We start from the raw sequence: 19,374 nt of genomic DNA, 5'->3' as shown, positions 1-19,374 counted from the left end.
GAACGATAACATTGTAGTGATCTGTAAATCCCCATGGTGCTCTCGTTGTTGTTAGAATTTAATTTCTTATGTTACTAGAATAAATAAATGACACTTCTAAAATGTTCCGATATACAGTAAGCCAGAAAAAAGAGTGCAGTAATAGAAGTCAGTCATCTAACAGCAGCATCATGATAAATGCGCTTTAATATGAAGTGTCCATAGCGATCATGTCTGTAACACATTATGGTTGTTCAGAGCAAAAAAGCGAGATGAGTTGTTGATCATAATTAGCATGGACATAATTTAGCTTTGCACAGAAAGTTTTAAGTTATCTATATTGGTCATTATTATATGATATAAATTTAATATTGAAAACGTTACGGACATGACAGCACTGAAGCGTTGTGATGTCCTAAATATAGCCCTTATAAATTCAAAAGACATTGCTGTTATGACAAAGTGAGTGTATTTATATCTCAGACATTTGTTCATCTTTCTGCAAAATGCTTATTGTTAATATAAAATAAAAAAATTAAAAAAGGTTTTTGAACCCTTTTTAAAACATGAAATATGGCTGGTTGAAAATGTTATTTTAGTATTGGTGCAAACCTCATATGTGATGGATAAACAAGTCAATTTCCTTAAAAATTCTATTACAGCGCATTAATGCAGTAAAGTACAGACCAAAATGGACCACTTATAAAGGGTTTTGTACTTTTGTGAAGAACATTATTTTTTAAAAGGTATGGTTGACATTTGCATGGAATTGCTCAGTCATAATACACACATACTGATTAGTACATACTGTTTCAACGGCAATGCAGTATGTACTGCCTTGAATTCTGTACGTACTGTCATAGCATGCGATTGCAGACACAGCCTTACTTCCTGTACAAACCTACATAGGTTTGTAACAAAAAACCCCTGCCTCTGGTCTTCCCTGGCTGATCATATATTTAAAAAAATATATTTAAACAAATGAGAGAGAGAGTTTAGCCATAGCGAACCTTATTTTTGGTTAATGTTTTAATGCCAGTTTGTACATATTAAGGACTTAATATTAGTCTCAAAGCATTGAATACTAAAATTACTTTTAGTGTTTGTTGTTTGTGTGGCATTACCAAGTGGAAGGAAACTTTTATCCAAGTTTAGTAAATCCAACTACGCCACCCTGGTGGAGAACCAGGGAAATGCTCCCAAATGAAGGCACACAAGTTTTACCAATCGAGGCAAAGTGTCATGATTTCCCCTTGAAGCAGCGTGCTCTAAGCGCGAATGCGCGAGCACCTGCTTTTCCATTGTTGACAGTAGTGACATCTGGACACGTGTGTTTTGTTTATGTTTCTGTCATGTCTCCTCCCTTTTCTGTCAATGGCTGGGATTTCACGTGTGTCTGTATTGCCCTCAGCTGCTAGCAGTTTAGACGCTGATCATGTCCACATATATACCGCGCGCCTCCCAGCACACAACGCGGAAGATTATCGTAGAGTTAGATTAGTTCGTATAGTAGTCATAGTCACGGTCCATGTTTAGAGTTAGTTCACGCTGGGTTATCCGCTCCCAGTTCCTCGTCATAGTTCATGTTTCTCGTTTTGTTTATCGACCCTGTTTTCCGTGACCACGACCTTGATTCATGTTTAACCCTGTGTATGCCTGTTTGCCGATCGCCTGACCTTCGCCTGTTTTGGATTACGTTTATGGATTACGTTTTGGATTTGTCTGCCTGTCTCTGTTTTAAAATAAACAACTGTTCATACTGCACTTGCATCCGTCCTATCTCCGCTCTGTCACGATACATGACACAAATAACATGAGCATGAGACATGAGTATGAATATGAAAAAAAAAATTATTATAACGCTTAAGCATCATTAAGCCTTAACACAAATATAAAATCGCCCTCCCATAAGAATTTTAAAAAACTAAGCACTTCTCCAGGCCCAGGCTTGGATGGAACAAGGCAGGTCAGCTACAGTTCGGAAGGTCATCCACACCCACCTTAATTCACACCAAAATCATCAAACACTACCTACACCATAAGGAAGTTGTGTTGACACACTGAGATGCTGTGAAGCACACACCACCGAATGAAGGTAGTTAGCCTCTCCTGTCCCACACCAAGACTGACTGGCTCCTGGAGAGAAAGAAAAGAAAGAAAAACACCAATTAACCCCAAATTACACAAAAACACGTAACAAACAAAAAACAAAAATATTACAGACACCGTGGTGTGGTGGCTAGAACAGCCAGGCCCACCGACACCACCACATGCAATAGAGGCAGTTAAACAGCACCTAAGCAGAAACAGAATTATGGTAAACCATAACTAAAAAAAAGTATAGCCACTATAGCATGCAGACAATAGGACAAAGCCACAACGTACACCCCATCAGTAAGGTGATGGTGTGGGAAAACAAACCTGAAAGAACAGGTTTGAGGCTGGAAAACGCACCAATTTAATAGTGAGCCCCTCACAACCCCTGGCTTGTGGTTGCAAGCCAAAAATATATCCAAAACTAAAGTCAACGAAAGCAATGAAAAATAACAGAAAAAGGAATGAAGACAGCACAAACAGAGAAAAACAAAATAAATATTACACCAGCAACAAGTAAAGCTGATATGCAACACAGTTTAGGAGAGGCATGTAAACAGACACGCCAAGCGTGCCGCTAAGCAACATAACCAAAGCAAAGACCATAAGTGAACCAGCCCAGCAAAGTGCCCATAAGCAAAGCTGTCAAGCAAAACAAAGCAGAACAAAGAAATCAAGAAAACGACGGTCAAGCAAAACAGCAGTGGCGTCACATATAGAGTCTCGGCATTGTCTTAGAGAAGATTTAGATGCTCAACTCCCCACTCTTACCTTAACACAAAGATCGTAGTTACCAACATCCATGCAATGATCAAAGTCACAGAGATCACACTTTTTCTTCATTGAAGCGTTTCTGACCTTTATCTGCATGATTTTTTTTTTTTTTTTGCATTGTGCTCCTGCTGATTAGATGACTGCTTGAAGTGCAAGTGCAAGTGTAAAGGTCTTCCTAACACAGTGGATGGGGAGTTTTCCAGTAGAAATATTTTACTTGACAATATACTCCCCTCCTTAGAATGTACAGAAAAAAATGTAGATTTTTGAATAGAATATATTTTAATTTATTATTTTTTTTAAAGGCAAAATTTCTACCATGAATTTATAAACATTTATAAATGTTGTTATTCTGATAAATATAGGTGTTTTTTTAAGGCTATACAAAACATATGATTTGTTTTTTGACACTTCTGACAGGAAATGTGTTGAAACTGTTTTAAGCATCCAGGCCTGCCCTTTAAGCCTTAATGGATTACTTGTTGCTGGTGTATCTTAACATCTCCACCTCCACCCAATGATGCATCATCAGAAATGCACATGTACACATTCTTTCAGCCAAAGAGAACCAGTCCTAGCATGCTCACCTGCACACACCACACCCTTGAACACGAGACACAGCCTAACTCAACTTAGAACTTAAGTCCAAATGTAATGCTCAAGATGGCTCACAGTTCCACATTTAGGGTCAGTTTATAATAGGAAGGGTTTGAGTCTGTCTTATTTTTTAGGGGGTACCTAGGCAAGTATAGTGTGCATGCAGAACATTTCAGGTTTAAGACTTTGCTTAATTTTTATGGGGAGGAGAAAGTGGCATTTAAAAAAAAAATCCCTCAATTTTGGGTTGAATATCTCTGATGGGGGATCAGATACGAACCTGAAATTTTGTCAGAAATAAGTTCTCTACAGTGGTGCTTGAAAGTTTGTGAAGTTAGATATTTCTATATATCTGCATAAATATGACCTAAAACATCATCAGATGTTTGTCCTAAAAGTAGATAAAGAGAACACAATTAAATAAATGAGACAAAAATATTATACTTGGTCATTTATTTATTGAGGAAAATGATCCAATATTCCAAGGAGCTAGGCCCATATTGAGCCGAGATATTGAGATTTTCGTAAACAGCTGTGTAATCAAAATTTGCTGTGTGCCATGACACAAAGATTGCCGCTACTGTTAAACCTAGTAAAGTAATTTTTTTTAGGAAAATTAAAAACTGTCTCACAATCTGATTTGACCATTTGTGATGGAATGACCAATGAGTTGTTTTATTTTACACTTTTGTTGTACACTTCTGACAGGAAATGTTTTGAAATTGTTTTAAGCATCCTGGCCTGACCATTTAGCCTTCAACACTTAATGAAATACTTCTTGTTGGTGTATCTTAACAAAACATCTCCTCCTCCACCCAAAGATACATCATCAGGAACGCACCTGCACACATTTCTGAGCCAAACAGAACCAGTCCTAGCATGCTCACCTGCACATTCCACACCCTTGAACATGAGCAAACAGCCTACCAACCTAAATTATAGAAATAAGACAATGTTATGTTATCAGAAAAGCTTATCAAATGTTATTACACTGTTTCATATATAGTAGTTATACAATAACAAACAAATATAGCTTCTAAAGTTACAAAACAATCCTTTTGAAATCAGCAATACATTGAAATGAGTAAACATGATTTAAACATGGACACCAATCCTCAATGTACACTATAATAATAGACCTTTGTTGTTCTTTAAACATCTCAGTTTCATAAAGCCAATCATGCACATTTTGATCTTCCTTACTTCCTTGCTTGCCAACTTTATTTCTGCCTCTGTTGCCAAATAAGGATCTGTCTGTGTTTCTCTTGTCTAAAACCTACCTGTATTTGGCTTTCCTTATATAGGAGGTGTTTTTTTATGCTGCTGAACTTTATTAGCAATTATTTTACCCTGGCAATCATTACCTGTAAACTCAATTGTTGTATAAAATTACATATTTATCCCTTATCATAAACAGACAATATATTTATCCAGATAGCAAATTAGTTAAGATTTGGATTCATTTAGAATATTCAATTAATTCTAAATGTACGGAAGTTTAAATTTGTCCTCAGGCTATCATCCATTTGAGGCAATAAACACTTTGAGGAGTCTAAAGTAGGTGTGTTCATCTCTTCACCAGCTCCTTCAACTCTTCGTTTTCTCACTATCCACCACTTTTCCATTTGCAGCAGCCACTCATTTTTTCAGTACGTCCCTCCAAAATAAGGATTGTTAGACATGGTGAGTAGTATTTTTCCCCACATAATTTATTTTTAGCATGATTCTTGATAAAAACACGCTGGCAGTGAAAAGTCAAACAACTGAAATTATGTGGTCTTAAAAGCAGTGGTAACCTAAATAAGAATTTGTTGAATGTTTTGCTAATAGAGAATATATTTGAGGTATTGCATGGTAAAATGAGGTATAAGTGAGCTGCATTTACATGGGTGAGTTAAGGTGTGCCTGTCTGCTAGTGCTGACGTGTTCTCAGTAGAAAGGAATGTGCAACTAAAGACTTACCACTCTCTTGATGTAAAAACAAAACAAAAAACAAACAAAAAAATTAATTGTTTACACACATCTACTCATTAAAGACGATTTTTCTTATCCTTAAAATTTTTAACTTTGAAGAACATTTTTTGAGGTTCCACAGCCTTGTTCTTCTTCAGCTCTAGTTTCATAATGTTGTTGTAAATTGAATAAACCTAACATATTATTGTAAACTCTTTAGCATATGAATTTCTTTTATTTTTTAAACCACCTTTTTTATATGTATGAACTTTAATAAAGCTGTAATAAATTGATTAAACAGGCTATTTTGAAGAACAAGCCAAACTTGTTCCATACAAGTTTCTCCTTTAAAGTAATGGTGGAGCCTCTGTCTATTATGTGCTAAAGAAAAATTGGATTGTGACACAAAGAAAGGGTTGTATGCTTTCAGTTTGTTTTTCAGATTGGTCAGGTTGTGACCATTTGGTGAAATGTGCAATGTAGAAAGAATTTACATTCTTGTCTGTGCTAACTTTATTTCTGTTGTAAGTTCCCTACTGATTATAATCCAGTTTTGAAAAAGATGCAGCTTACCTGTTTGTACTTTTCACATGATGTAAAATTTCTCTTTCTTTTCTTTCCAGGCTTCTGGTGTGGCTGTAAGTGATGAGGTAATCAAGTGCTATGACGAAATTAGAGTCCGCTATCAAGGTAGTGAGGAAAAGGAGCGGTTTAAACTAATAATAATGCGCTTAAGTGAAGACCAAAAGAGCATTGTCGTGGACCACAAATCCACATTGAAGGTCAAAGACATTGTGAATGAAAAAAATGTCTTTGAAAAAATTGTCAGCATGCTGCCCTTGACGGACTGTTGCTACGCCCTGTATGACTGCAAATATGAGACCAAGGATAGTCAAAAGGAGGACCTGGTCTTCATCATGTGGTACATAATTAACACTTTAACACTCTCCTCCCCAAATTTCCCCACCACTATACTTTGCACAAGATATTAACTACTTCCTTTGCACTTTCATTGATCATAACAATTGATACACACACACTTTTGTTTTAACTCTTCACATTCCAAGCACTGCAGAAAATTCTACCCCTTTGATTATTTTTTTTTTTCTTTCAATTTTTCAAATTCAGAATTTCCTACTAATTTCTTTAATATGCAAACATGCGTTTCAGGAGTGAAAAAAAAAAAAAAATCTACTAAACATCAACTACATTACTGTTGCACTTTCTTTATGCCTAGCTATTAAAATCACCAGATCTGAAAGATCAGTTCTTGTCACCAAATATTCATCATACAAAATTTATTGTATCTCCTGCAAGAGGTGCAGTAGACTGAAGGCTGAGCATTTCTTTGAGCTTTGTACCATGAAAAATGTCTCTTTCTAGTGGAGAACTGTATCAATAAATATGAACATAACATTAAATAATAATAGTTACCATTTTTTGTGGTTAAATAATTGCTTAAGTAATTAAGTGAGGCTGATAGATAGATAGATAGATAAAGTAGTTAGACCAATTGATCAATACATAAATAGATACAAAGATAAATGTCTATTAGATAGATAGATAGATAGATAGATAGATAGATAGATAGATAGATAGACAAGAGAAATAGTTTTATTTAAATTTAATTAGACGATACAATAAATATATGCAGATCAGCCATAACATTAAAACCATCTGCCTAATATTTTGTAGGTCCCCTATGTGCTACCAAAACAGCTCTGACCCATCGAGGCATGAATTCCACAACCCTAACCCCAACCCTAAAGGTGTGCTGTGTTATCTGGCACCAAGACATTAGCAGAAGATCTTTTAGTTGCAAAGTTCTTTAAGTTGCAAAGTGGGACTTCCATGGATCGGATTGTTTGTCCAGAACACCTCACAGATGCTCAGTTGGATTGAGATCTGGGAATCTGGAGGCCAAGTCAACACCTTGAACTCTTTGTCATGTTCCTCATATCATTCCTGAGCAATTTTTGCAGTGTGACAGGGAGCATTATCCTATTGAAATAGGCCACTGCAATTAGGGAATACTGCTGCCATGAAAGAGTGTACTTGGTCTACAACAATGTTTAGGTAGGTGGTACATGTCAAAGTAACATTCAAGTGAATGCCAGGACCCAAGGTTTCCCTGCAGAACATTGCCGAAAGCATCACCCTGCCTCTGCCAGATTGCCTTCTTCCCATAGTTAATCCTGGTGCTATCTCTTCCCCAGGTAAGCGACAAACATGCACTCGGCCATCTACATGATGTAAAAGAAAACATGATTTATCAGACCTGGTCACCTTCTTCCACTGCTCCATGGTTTAGTTCTGATGCTCATATGCCCACTGTAGGCTCTTTCTGCAGTGGACAGGGGTCAGCATGGGCACTTTGACTGGTCTGAGATGCAAGCTGCAATGCACTGTATTTTCTAACACCTTTCTAGCATAGCCAGCATGAACTTTTTCAGCAGTTTGTGCTACAGTAACTCTTTTGTGGGATCGGACCAGATGGGCTTGTCTTCGCTCATCACGCATATCAATGAGCCTGTGGTGCCCATGACCCTGCCGCTGGTTCACCGGTTGTCCTTCCTTGGACCACTTTTGGTAGGTACTAACCACTGAATACCGGGAACACCCCACAAGACCTGCTGTTTTGGAGATGCACTGACCCAGTTCTCTAGCTATCACAATTTGGCCCTTGTCAAAGTCACTCAGATCCTTAATCTTGCCCATTCTTCCTGCTTGCAACACATCAACTTCAAGAAGTGACTGTTCAGTTGCTGCCTAATATATCCCACCCCTTGACAGGTGCCACTGTAACAAGATAATCAAATATTATTCACTTCACCTGTCAGTGGTTTTAATGCTATGGCTGATCAGTATAAATTCAATTCACTGGAATGTTAATTATATCTTATTCTCATTTTAAAAAAGCAATGTGATTATGGTCCAGATAGACCTAATGATAGATAGATACATAGATAGATAGAGCATTTTTATTTAAATTTAATTAGACAACACAATAAATATACATTACATTCAGTGTTGGAATGTTAATTATATTTTGTTCTCATTAAAAAAAATCAGTGATTATGTTGCAGAGTATACTAAATATTTTCTCCAGTCAAGTCAACAAATGGTTTAATTTGCATATCATCCTGTAGAAGCCGGTGTCTAAGGTTGTGGGGGAAGACTTAGAGGGTGAAACTTTAGCCGAGCTCCGGGCTTGCATTTATTCAGTCTGTGCTTTTGCTTTTGCTTTTGCTACAACTCACTAGAAACAAGGCAACTCACCAGAAAACAGGTCCATCCCAAGCTCGCAGCTTTCCTCTTGAACTTGAACTCAATCAAATTCAAGTTCACACTCCATGGTGTGTGTGCTTGCATGTGTGCGTGTCTTGCAAGTTTGGCCAGTGCTCTCACTCTCTTTCTCTCTCTCTCTTTCTCGCTCATCCTAATTTGATTCATATATATCAGCATATCCACTCACCATCGACTTTAATAGGAACACCTGTACATCTGCTCATTTACGCAGTTATCCGATCAGCCAATCAAGTGGCAGCAGCACATGCAGATACAGGTCAAGAGCTTCCGTTGTTTTTCACAACATTATCTGTAAACTCTGTGTGAAAGAGTGTGTGAAATTCCCAGGAGATCAGCAGTTTCTGAAATACTCAAATTAGCCTGTCTGTCACCAACAACCATGCCATGGTTTAAGCCACAGAGATCACATTTTTTCCCCATTCTGATGTTTGATGTGAACATTAATTGAAGCTCCTGGTCCGTATCTGCATTATTTTATGCAGTGTGCTGCTGGCACATGATTGGCTGATTGGATAACTGCATAAATGTGGACAGTAAGTGTATAAAATGCATACATGCAACCTGTATATGGACGGGCATTCTTACATTTGGCTGATTTTGTAATTGTTTAAGCCCAATAAAATGTAACTTTTTTGTGTAGGGCTCCAGATAATGCATCCATAAAAAAGAAATTGCTCTACGCAAGCTCAAAGGCTGCTTTGAAGAACAAACTACAAGGTTAGTTTTGGTGGTTTCTTTTCATTGCAAGAGGTGTGAACTTCATATGCATTTGACCCCCTTGTGCAGCAATAACTGCAACTAATGATCATTATCTTTAGCCAATGTGAGAGAGGCCTGTAGCTGCTTAGAAGTTACCATGGGTTCCTTTGTGACCTCCTGGACTATTACATGTTTTGCTCTTGGAGTGATCTTTGTTGGTTGACCACTCCTGGGGAGGGTAACAATCAACTTGAACTTCCTCCATTTGTACACAAACTGTCTGACTGTGGATTGGTGGAGTCCAAACTTTTTAGAGCTGGCTTTGTAACATCGTCCCACATGATGAGCTTCAATAACTCTTTTTCTGAGGTCTTCAGAAATCTCCTTTTTTCATGCCATGATACACTTCCACAAACAAGTGTTGTGAAGATAAGGCTCTGATAGATCCCTGCTGGGGACCACTAGTGTTCAGTGGTGTAATTGCAGGGGGTCTGTAGGAAAGTTTTGAAAATGTTCAAATAATATTATATATATATTTTTTTGTTAAATGTATCAAAACATATTCAAATGAGATGTTTTAAAATTAATCAATTTGGTTATTCAAAAATATCATGTTAGCTGAGCTGACGATCGTTCATTGATGGATTTATTTTAAATTTATTTACAAATGAAATGATAATTTGCAAAAACCTATGAGTGGTAGTTCAAGTTCAAGTGTTGCATTGATGGATAAAATAAACAAAGGATAATTCAGAGAGTCGAATTAAATGTCACACCAACAATAGAATGTAAAAAATAATATCTTGAAACGTTTTGATTAAATTTTAATGTTAATATTATTAATGTTAAATATTAATAAAAAAATATAAAGCAACATATATAGAAATGACTGTTTAATATATAGCCTGTAATTGTTGTGGAGTGAGGGGGTCCTTGTGGATTGTTCGAAATATGCTAGGGGTCCAAAGCTCACAAAAGGTTGAGAACCACTGGTCTATTGTGTGAATTTTAGAAAGGTAATATCGTCTCAAATGGAACACATTAGTTTTCTACTAACCTGAAAGTTTGCCCCCAACTGATTAATCGATTAATCGGAAAAATAATTGGCCAACCAATCTGGCATCCTTGATAAATAAGAGCAAAGAAGGCTGTGAAAAATTGTCTTTATTGTTTAACCTTTTGACTTTTATATAAAAGTCACAAAAATACTCTGCTCTCATGAATATCAAGCTATTGCAAACAAAACGCAGGTTTATCAAAAACAGGTTTATCAAAAACATCTTTGTTAAATATACAGGTGCATCTCAAAATATCATGGAAAGTAAATTTTTTCCCCGTAATTTAATACAAAAAAGTGGAACTTTCATATATTCTTGATTCATTACACAAAGAGAAATATTTCAAGCCGTCTTTTTTTTTTACCTTGATGATTATGGCTTACGGCTCAGGAAAATCAAAAATCTAGTATCTCTAAATATTAAAATAAAGAATTTATATTACAGAAATGTTGGCCTTCTGAAAAATATGAAAATTTATGCCCTCAATACTTGGTTGGGGCTCTTTTTGCACGAATTACTGCATTAATGCGGCGTGGCATAGAGGCAATCAGCCTGTGGCACTGCTGAGGTGTGATGGAAGCCCAGATTGCTTTGATAGCGGCTTTCAGCTCATTTGTATTGGGTCTGTTGTCTCTTGTAGATTTTCTATTGAGTTCAGGTTAGGTGAGTTGGCTGGCCAATCAAGCATAGTAATACAACTGTCAGCAAACCAGTTACTAGTAGTTTTGGCACTGTGGGCAGGTGCCAAGTCCTGCTGGAAAAGGAAATCAGCATTTCCATAAAGCTTGTCAGCAGATAGAAGCATGAAGTGCTTTAAAAAAAGAATTAAAATCTCCTGTTAGATGGCTACATTGATTCTCGACTTGAGAAAACCAGTGGACAAACTAGTGGACCAACACCAGCAGATGACATGGCCCCCCAAATCATCATTGACTGTGGAAACTTCACACTGGACTTCAAGCAACTTGTATTCTGTGCCTCTCCACTCTTCCTCCAGACTCTGGGACCTTGATTTCCAAATGAAATGCAAAATTTACTTCTTCCCCTTAATGTATGTATTGAACCAGACTTAGAGATTAAAGGCCCAAGAAACCTTTGCAGGTGTTTTGAGTCAATTGGCTGATTAGAGCTCTTCTCAGGTCGACATTTCTGTATTATAAATACTTTATTCTAATTTAGGATTTCCATGAGCTGTAAGCCGTAATCATCACGATTAAAACAAAAAAAAGCTTGAAATATTTTTCGAATATAGAATATATGAAAAATCCACGTTTTGAATTCAATTACAATAAAAAATGAATTTTCCACGATATTAAAATTAATTTGAGATGCACCTGTAGGTGTGCAACAATTATTGGCACCCTTTTAGTCAATACTTTGTGCTACCTCCCTTTGCCAGTTCTGAGTCTTCTCCTATAATGCCTGATGAAGTTGGAGAATACATGGCAAGGGGTCTGAGACCATTCCTTCATACAGAATCTCTCCAGATCCTTCAAAGTTTGAGGCCCACGCTGGTGGATTCTCCTCTACAATTAATCCCACTGGTTTTCTATGGGTTTCAAGTCAGGGGACTGGGAAGGCCATGGCAGGACCTTGATTTTGTGGTCAGTAAACCATTTTGTGTTGATTTTGATGTGTGTTTTGGATCATTGTCCTGCTGGAAGATCCAACCACAGCCCATTTTAAGCTTTCTGGCAGAGGCAGTCAGGTTTTCATTTAATATTTGTTGATAGAGTCCATGATGCTATGCATCCTAACAAAATGTCCAGGTCCTCTGGCAGGAAAACAGCTCCAAAACATTGAAGAGCCAACACCACATTTAACCGTGGGCCATATTTCCATATGGCTACCTCTCTGTGTGCGCCAAAACCACCTCTGGTGTTTATTGCTAAAAAGCTCTATTTTGGTTTCATCTGACCATAGAACCCAGTCCCATTAGAAGGTCCAGTAGTGTCTGGCAAACTGAAGACAATTGAGTTTGTTTTTGGATGAGAGTAGAGGCTTTTTTCTTGAAACCCTTCCAAACAACTTGCAGTGATGAGGTGACTTTGGATTGTAGTTTTGGAAACTTTCTATCCCCAAGACGCAACTAACTTCTGCAATTCTCCGGCTGTGAACCTTGGAGATTTTTTGGCCACTCGAACCATCCTCTTCACAGTGTATTGAGACAATATAGACACATGTCCAATTCTAGGTTGGTTCATAACATTTCCAGTTGACTGCAACTTCTTAATTATTGCCCTGATGGAGGAAATGGGCATTTTAATGCTTAGTCACTTCAAATTTTGTGAAGGTCAACAACCTTTTGTCTCACATCACAGCTATATTCCTTGGTCTTACCCATTGTTATGAATGACTAAGGGAATTTGGCCTGTGTGTTACCTCATATTTATACCCCTGTGAAACAGGAAGTCATAGTTGAACAATTTCCTGTTCCTAGTCACCCAGGTGTACTAAATTTATTTTTAAATATCAGTGGGAAAATACTTCAAATATATTTTTCCCCAAATGAATTCATAGGGGTGCAAATAACTGTTGCACACCTATATTTAACAAAGATTTTCTTGAATAAACCTTTTGTCAGCCTCCTTTGCTCATGTTTACTAAGGATGCCAATGTTAGTGGAGGGCACTGTGTGTATATATATATATATATATATATATATATATATATATATATATATATATATATATATATATATACACACACACACACACACACACACACACACACACAACGTGTGTGTATATGTAATGTAATAGGAACATTTGTACACTTGTTCTGTGCACCTGTGCATTTATCCAGTCATTCAATCATGTGGCAGGAGCACAGTGCATAACATTATGCAGCTACAGCTCAAGGGCTTCAGTTAATTTTCACAAAAAACATCAGAATGGGGGAAAATGTTATCTCTGTGACTATACCTGTGGCATGGTTATTGGTTCCAGATAGGCTGGTTTGATTATTTCAGAAACTGCTGATCTCCTAGGATTTTCACACACAAAAGTCTCTCTAGTTTACACTGAATGGTGTGAAAAACAAAAAACATTCTATGGGTGACATTTCCGTGGGTGGAAATGCCTTGTTGATAAGAGAGGTCAGCGGAAAATGGGCAGATTGGTTCAAGCTTCCAGGAAGGATAGTAAGTCATATAATCACTCTTTACAGTCGTGGTGAGCAAAATAGCATCTCAGCATTCACAAAACACTGAACCTTGAGATGGATGGGATACAACACCAGAAGACCACATTGGGTTCCACTCCTGTCAGCCAAGAACAGGAATGTGAGCCCATTATAAACACACCCTCACAGACTCTTGGCAGTTGTAGATTAGAAATAAAATCCAAACTGTCCAGTTTCGGTGAGTCTGTGCTTATGAAAGCCTTTGATTCTTGTTCTTGGCTGACAGGAGTGAAACCTGATGGTCTTCTACTGTTGTAGCCATCCACCTCAATGTGTGATGTGTTGTGCATTCTGAGATTCTCTGCTCACCACAGTTGTAAAGAGTGTCAGCTTGCAGATCCTCCACTCACAGGATGTTTATTGACCATTTTGCATAAATTCTAGAAACTGTCTAGAGAGTGTGAAAATCCCTGGAGATCAGCAGTGTCTGAAATACTCACGCCAGCCCGTCTGGCTCCCACAACGATGCCAAAGTTAAAGTTACAGAGATCACATTTTCTCCCTATTCTGATGTTTGATGTGAACATTACCTGAAGCTTTTGACCTGTCTCTACATGATTTTGTGCACTGTACTGCTGCCACATGTATATTAAAGTGTATATATACTGCTGGTCCTTGATATTTGAACTTTGTGTTTTGCAGGACTGAAGTTTGAATGGCAGGTGAATGACAATGCAGACAAGCAAATGTCAGTTCTTGTGGACAAGCTGGGTGGAAGCCGCATTGTTACGTCTTTAGAGGGAATAAATGTTTAAAGCCACAAAACAAAACACCAAATCCTCTTAAACTTTCAATTGGATCATCTTTATAGATAAAATTATTTGGGCAATATAAATGCTTTTTAATATAAAAAGTGCTGTGTTTTTTATAAAGATGGTTTCATTTTTGCACACTGGAAATGTTACATATGTCATACCTTCATGCTTCATTGTATAGAGAAAACCCCCTTCAAAATAATCAATTTTATCCTTTTTAAATTATATAAATTGAAATCTTACACTATTGTTTTTGAACACTATATCACAAGCATTTAAAGATTAAAGATTAAAGATTAAATAAACAGTTTTGGAAACCCATTATGTTTTTTCATTCCTAAATGTAATGCACATTATTACATTCAACTAAAGGAGTTAAATAATGTTATTGTTATTTGGGGGCCCAAGCACAATGTGCTTTTTCTTCTTATTTGTCTGATTCAATTCATGAATGATTGCATTTATTCACATTACCTGCATATTCAGGACAAGGTTTTTCAAAGAATGACTGCATAATTTGGGATATGTTGATTGCTAGGGGGAGAAGTTAAGTTCAAATATCTGTTTCTCATGGAACCATAAGAGAAACCAAACTGATTTAAAAAAAAAAAAAAAAAAAAAAGATTTTAACTTGCACTTTTTGGTACAGTGCACTTCTGTGCTAATCTGTAAGGAGATGATGACCTAATCACTTAAAAAAAACATGGAAATGGCTAATTACTTTTCAGCAGGCATTTGATAGGGTGAACTATCGGCATTTGAACTATTGGTACAAAACATGAATTTAAAAAATACAAATAAAAATTTTTGCCTTATAAAGTCTTGGGTTTCTTTCAAAGCATGCTTTGAGTCATTGTCTATCTGCACTGTGAACCACTGTCCAATGAGTTTTTAAGCATTTGGCTAAATCTGAGCAGATAATATAGCCCTATACACTTTAGAATTCATCTTGCTACTTTTGTCAGCAGTAACAACATCAACAAATACAAACTAACCAGTTCCATTGGCAGTTCCATTGCCCATGCCATAAGATGAAGGTCAAGTTTAAGTTCAAGTGGTTTTAATATCATTTCAACCATATACAGTTGGTACAGTACATAATGAAACGAAACAACGTTCCTCTAGGACCATGGTGCTACATAAAACAACATTCTACATAAAGTGCACATGCAGACATGTGCTAACAACACAGGACAATGGGCACAGTAAGTGATAGTGTAGTGCCGAACAGTACACAGTTTTAGTGTCTGATATAACAGGTAGTGCAAAAGATAGGTGCCAAGGAGTAACAATATAATCTAAAAATGGTATAAATGTAAACATAACATGCTATGACTTAGTATTCAGCAGATTAGCTTATACCAAACATGGACATAGCAGTTATTGTGTTAGCAGCCAGGTAAAGTGTATATAAAGTGTATATAGTGACAATAAATTAGATACTATATTTTTATAATACAGTAGCAGCAAAAAATGCAACAGTGTCAATGCAAATGTGCAAATATTTCAATGGGAGTTGGATGGTGTTCAGTTCAGAGAATGTGTGTGTGAGTGTGTGTGTGTGTGTGTGTGTGTGTATCAGTCCAGTCTCTGAGTACTGAGGAGTCTGATGGCTTAGGGGAAGAAGCTGTTACACAGTCTGGTTGTGAGGGCCCAAATGCTTCGGTACCTTTTTCCAGACGCCAGGAGGGTGAAGAATGTGTGTGCGGGGTGTATGGGGTCATCCACAATACTGATGGCTTTGCGGATGCAGCGTGTGGTGTAAATGTCTGTGATGGCAGGGAGAGAGACCAATATGATCTTCTCAGCTGTCTTCGCTATCCGCTTCAGGGTCTTGCGATCCGATGAGGTGCAATTTCCAAACCAGACAGTGATGCAGCTGCTCAGGATGCTCTCAGTAGTTCCTCTGTAGAATGTGGTGAGGATGGAAGGTGGGAGATGGGCTTTCTTCAGCCTTCGCAGAAAGCAGAGACGCTGCTGGGCCTTCTTGGCTATGGAGCTGGTGTTGAGGGACCAGGTGAGGTTCTCCATCAGGTGAACACAGAGGAATTTGATGCTCTTGACGATCTCCATGGAGGAGCCATCGATGTTCAGTGGAGAGTGGTCACTTCGTGCTCTCCTGAAGTCAACAACCATCTCTTTTGATTTGTCCACATTCAGAGACAGGTTGTTGGCTCTGCACCAGTCCATTAGCTGCTGCACCTCCTGTCTGTATGCTGACTCGTTGTTCTTGCTGATGAGACCCACCATGGTCGTGTCATCTGTGAACTTGATGATGTGGTTGGAGCCGTGCATTGCTACACAGTCATGAGTCAGCAGAGTGAACAGCAGTGGACTGCGCACACAGCCCTGGGGGGCGCCAGTGCTCAGCGTGGTGGTGCTGGAGATGCTGTTTCCGATCCGGACTGATTGAGGTCTCCCAGTCAAGAAGTCCAGGATCCAGTTGCAGATGGAGGTGTTCAGGCCCCGTAGGTTCAGCTTTCCAATCAGGTGCTGAGGAATGATTGTGTTAAATGCTGAACTGAAGTCTATGAACAGCATTCAAACATAGGTGTCCTTCTTGTCCAGGTGGGTGAGGGCCAGATGTAGGGTGGTGGCGATGGCATCATCTGGTGAGTGTTTGGTGTGATACATGTACTGCAGCAGGTCCATTGAGTGGGGCAGCAGGGTCTTGATGTGCCTCACGACGAGCCTCCAGAAGCACTTCATGATGATGGATGTGAGTGCAACGGGACGGTAGTCATTGAGACAGGACACTGAAGACTTCTTCGGCACGGGGACGATGGTGGTAGCCTTGAAGCACGTTGCTTGTGGAATGAAGTGGAATGCTTTCAGATCATGAGTAGTTTGTTCTTTCCCTTCTTTATACTCTTTTCTTCACATTATTCTGGCTGATGTTTGTCTCATTTGTCCTTAGGATGTTGTTCCAGAACTGTACAGGAGGGGTTTTTTTTAAAGGTTTTTGGCTCCTCTCCAAAACTGGTCTTCCTGTTTTTGAGGCTTACCATTGGTTTGTATGTGGTAAAAACTCTGAATTTACTCTGGTGAAGCCTTCCCTTGACATGGTCTTGCTCTGGTCAACTGTTGTGAAAGAGTTTTTCCTCATCCAGGAAAGAATTCATCTGTCATCTACCACAGTGGTTTTCTGTGGTCTTCCAGGCCTTTCGGTGTTCCTGAACTCACCAATGCATTCTTTCTTTCTAAGAATATACCAAATAGTTTATTTGGCCACACCTAATGTTTTTGATATTGACACAGCTATGAAGCATAGAACAACTTTTGCCTCAGGGGGGTTATGGGGTGTTTCTGTGGGCCCTGGTCAGACAGGGGGCCCAGCAGAACCCCATACATTCCTGTATGATTTTGGAATTTAAATGGCCTCTTTGCACAATAATCTATTAAGATGCACACTATAATGAATGCCCTCATCTGTGCAAAATGCATGTGTGTGCCCCTATGGAAGTATAATAGTGCCAAATGTCCTCAAGGCAAAATGGCATGTGGAATTACATAAACTGAATAAAAACATATCGCAATAACAATACTTGAATTTTTCTGCCCAGCAATTTGACACAAATTGAAAAAAAAAAAAAACTAACAGCAATAACAATGCTTGAATTAGTTTCCTCTACAATTAATTGGGTTTGTATATTGTGATTAAAAACAGGTTCACCTTCCTAAAATACGGTTCCAAAATATTCAGTTGTTAAAAGACCATCTTCATTATTTGTCAAATAATATTTCAACACATTATTTTTCAACCTCAAATATTCAGGCTGCAAAAATTTTGGTCTTAAAATTCAAGTCTTCACATCCGGGTCTCACAGGAAGAGCAATGGATTGCCGATACTATTGTAACATGTTACTAGGTGGCGGCCCCTAGTGGTGGGATTGTGCCGACAGGCCACAAGAGGAGATGAACCTAGCGGACTGTCAACATGTCATTTTATCTTGAGGACATTTGAAACTATTATACTTCCATAGCCCGTATGAAACTGCTACAATTAACATAAAATAAAAATTCCATCAGATACTCACCCCAATGTTTATCTTTGGAAGTTGGAGCACAATATTTCCATGAATGTATGTTTTTCCACGCAATAGTAATGGAGCATTGAGCTTCAAAAAGGACAGCAAAGCACCAAGCGACAATAAAACTAGTCCAGTGTTGTATATATTCAAGCTTTCCGAAGCATTGCAACAGCTTTCTGTGAGGAATCGATCGAAATTTAATGTAATCATAAAAATCTGCTTAAATTGTCCTGAGTGTGTTTAAGAGAGAAGTTTTGCCATGATGTCCGATTCGTGAGTGAATCGTTAGTTTGAGTCAATTCATTTCAATGAATTGAAGAATCCCATTGAGAAAACCAGTCTGAATGATTAATTCACGAATGGAACTGATTTGATTCTCAAGTTCAACTCACTGATTCAATGATCCTGGCTCTGTTTAAGCTAATTTCCACATTTCTTTCTGGAGCTGCTTGTGTGTGAAACTTATTATTCATTCAATGAATACAATGGTGTTAATTAATTGTACTGTATATATAGTTATTTGTATATAGTTATAAATTTATAATTTCAGTTAATATAATAAACTGTTAAAATTTAGTTTTTTATAGTCTCTTATTAAATATGCAATAATTGTTATGCTTATTGATAATGACTGTTTTACACGTGGCAATAATAAAATATAATTGTGGGGCGGGGGCTTGAGGCCCGGAGTACAAATTAGCCATGGGCCCCAGAAACCCTAGCAGCGCCGCTGTTCCTCATGGTCTAAAGACATTCGTTGTAGGTTGATTGGCATTTGCGAATTGTCTGTAGTGTGTGCAATTGTGCCCTGTGGTGGGTTGGCACCCCATCCAGGCTGTCCTCGCTTGTGCCCCAAGTTCCCTGGGATAGGATCCAGGCTCCCCCATGACCCTGTGTAGGATACATGGTATGGGAAATGGATAGGTGGATGGATGGAAATT

At 38.0% G+C, this 19,374-nt stretch overlaps 1 protein-coding gene across 1 annotated transcript; it reads left to right on the top strand.

The window, feature by feature from the left end:
- Positions 1–4,948: 4,948 nt before the first annotated feature.
- Positions 4,949–14,722, top strand: cfl1l (cofilin 1 (non-muscle), like). The gene is made up of 4 exons (XM_053620661.1): positions 4,949–5,127; positions 6,021–6,319; positions 9,347–9,423; positions 14,289–14,722. Exons 1-4 carry the CDS (start codon positions 5,125–5,127, stop codon positions 14,399–14,401), a joined length of 492 nt encoding a protein of 163 aa, XP_053476636.1. The 5' UTR covers positions 4,949–5,124; the 3' UTR covers positions 14,402–14,722.
- The last annotated feature ends 4,652 nt before the right edge of the window (positions 14,723–19,374 follow it).

The sequence above is a fragment of the Ictalurus furcatus genome, chromosome 3, assembly GCF_023375685.1.
Source record: "Ictalurus furcatus strain D&B chromosome 3, Billie_1.0, whole genome shotgun sequence".
In the NCBI taxonomy this organism is placed as follows: domain Eukaryota; kingdom Metazoa; phylum Chordata; class Actinopteri; order Siluriformes; family Ictaluridae; genus Ictalurus; species Ictalurus furcatus.
This window is presented reverse-complemented; position numbering and strand designations above follow the sequence as displayed.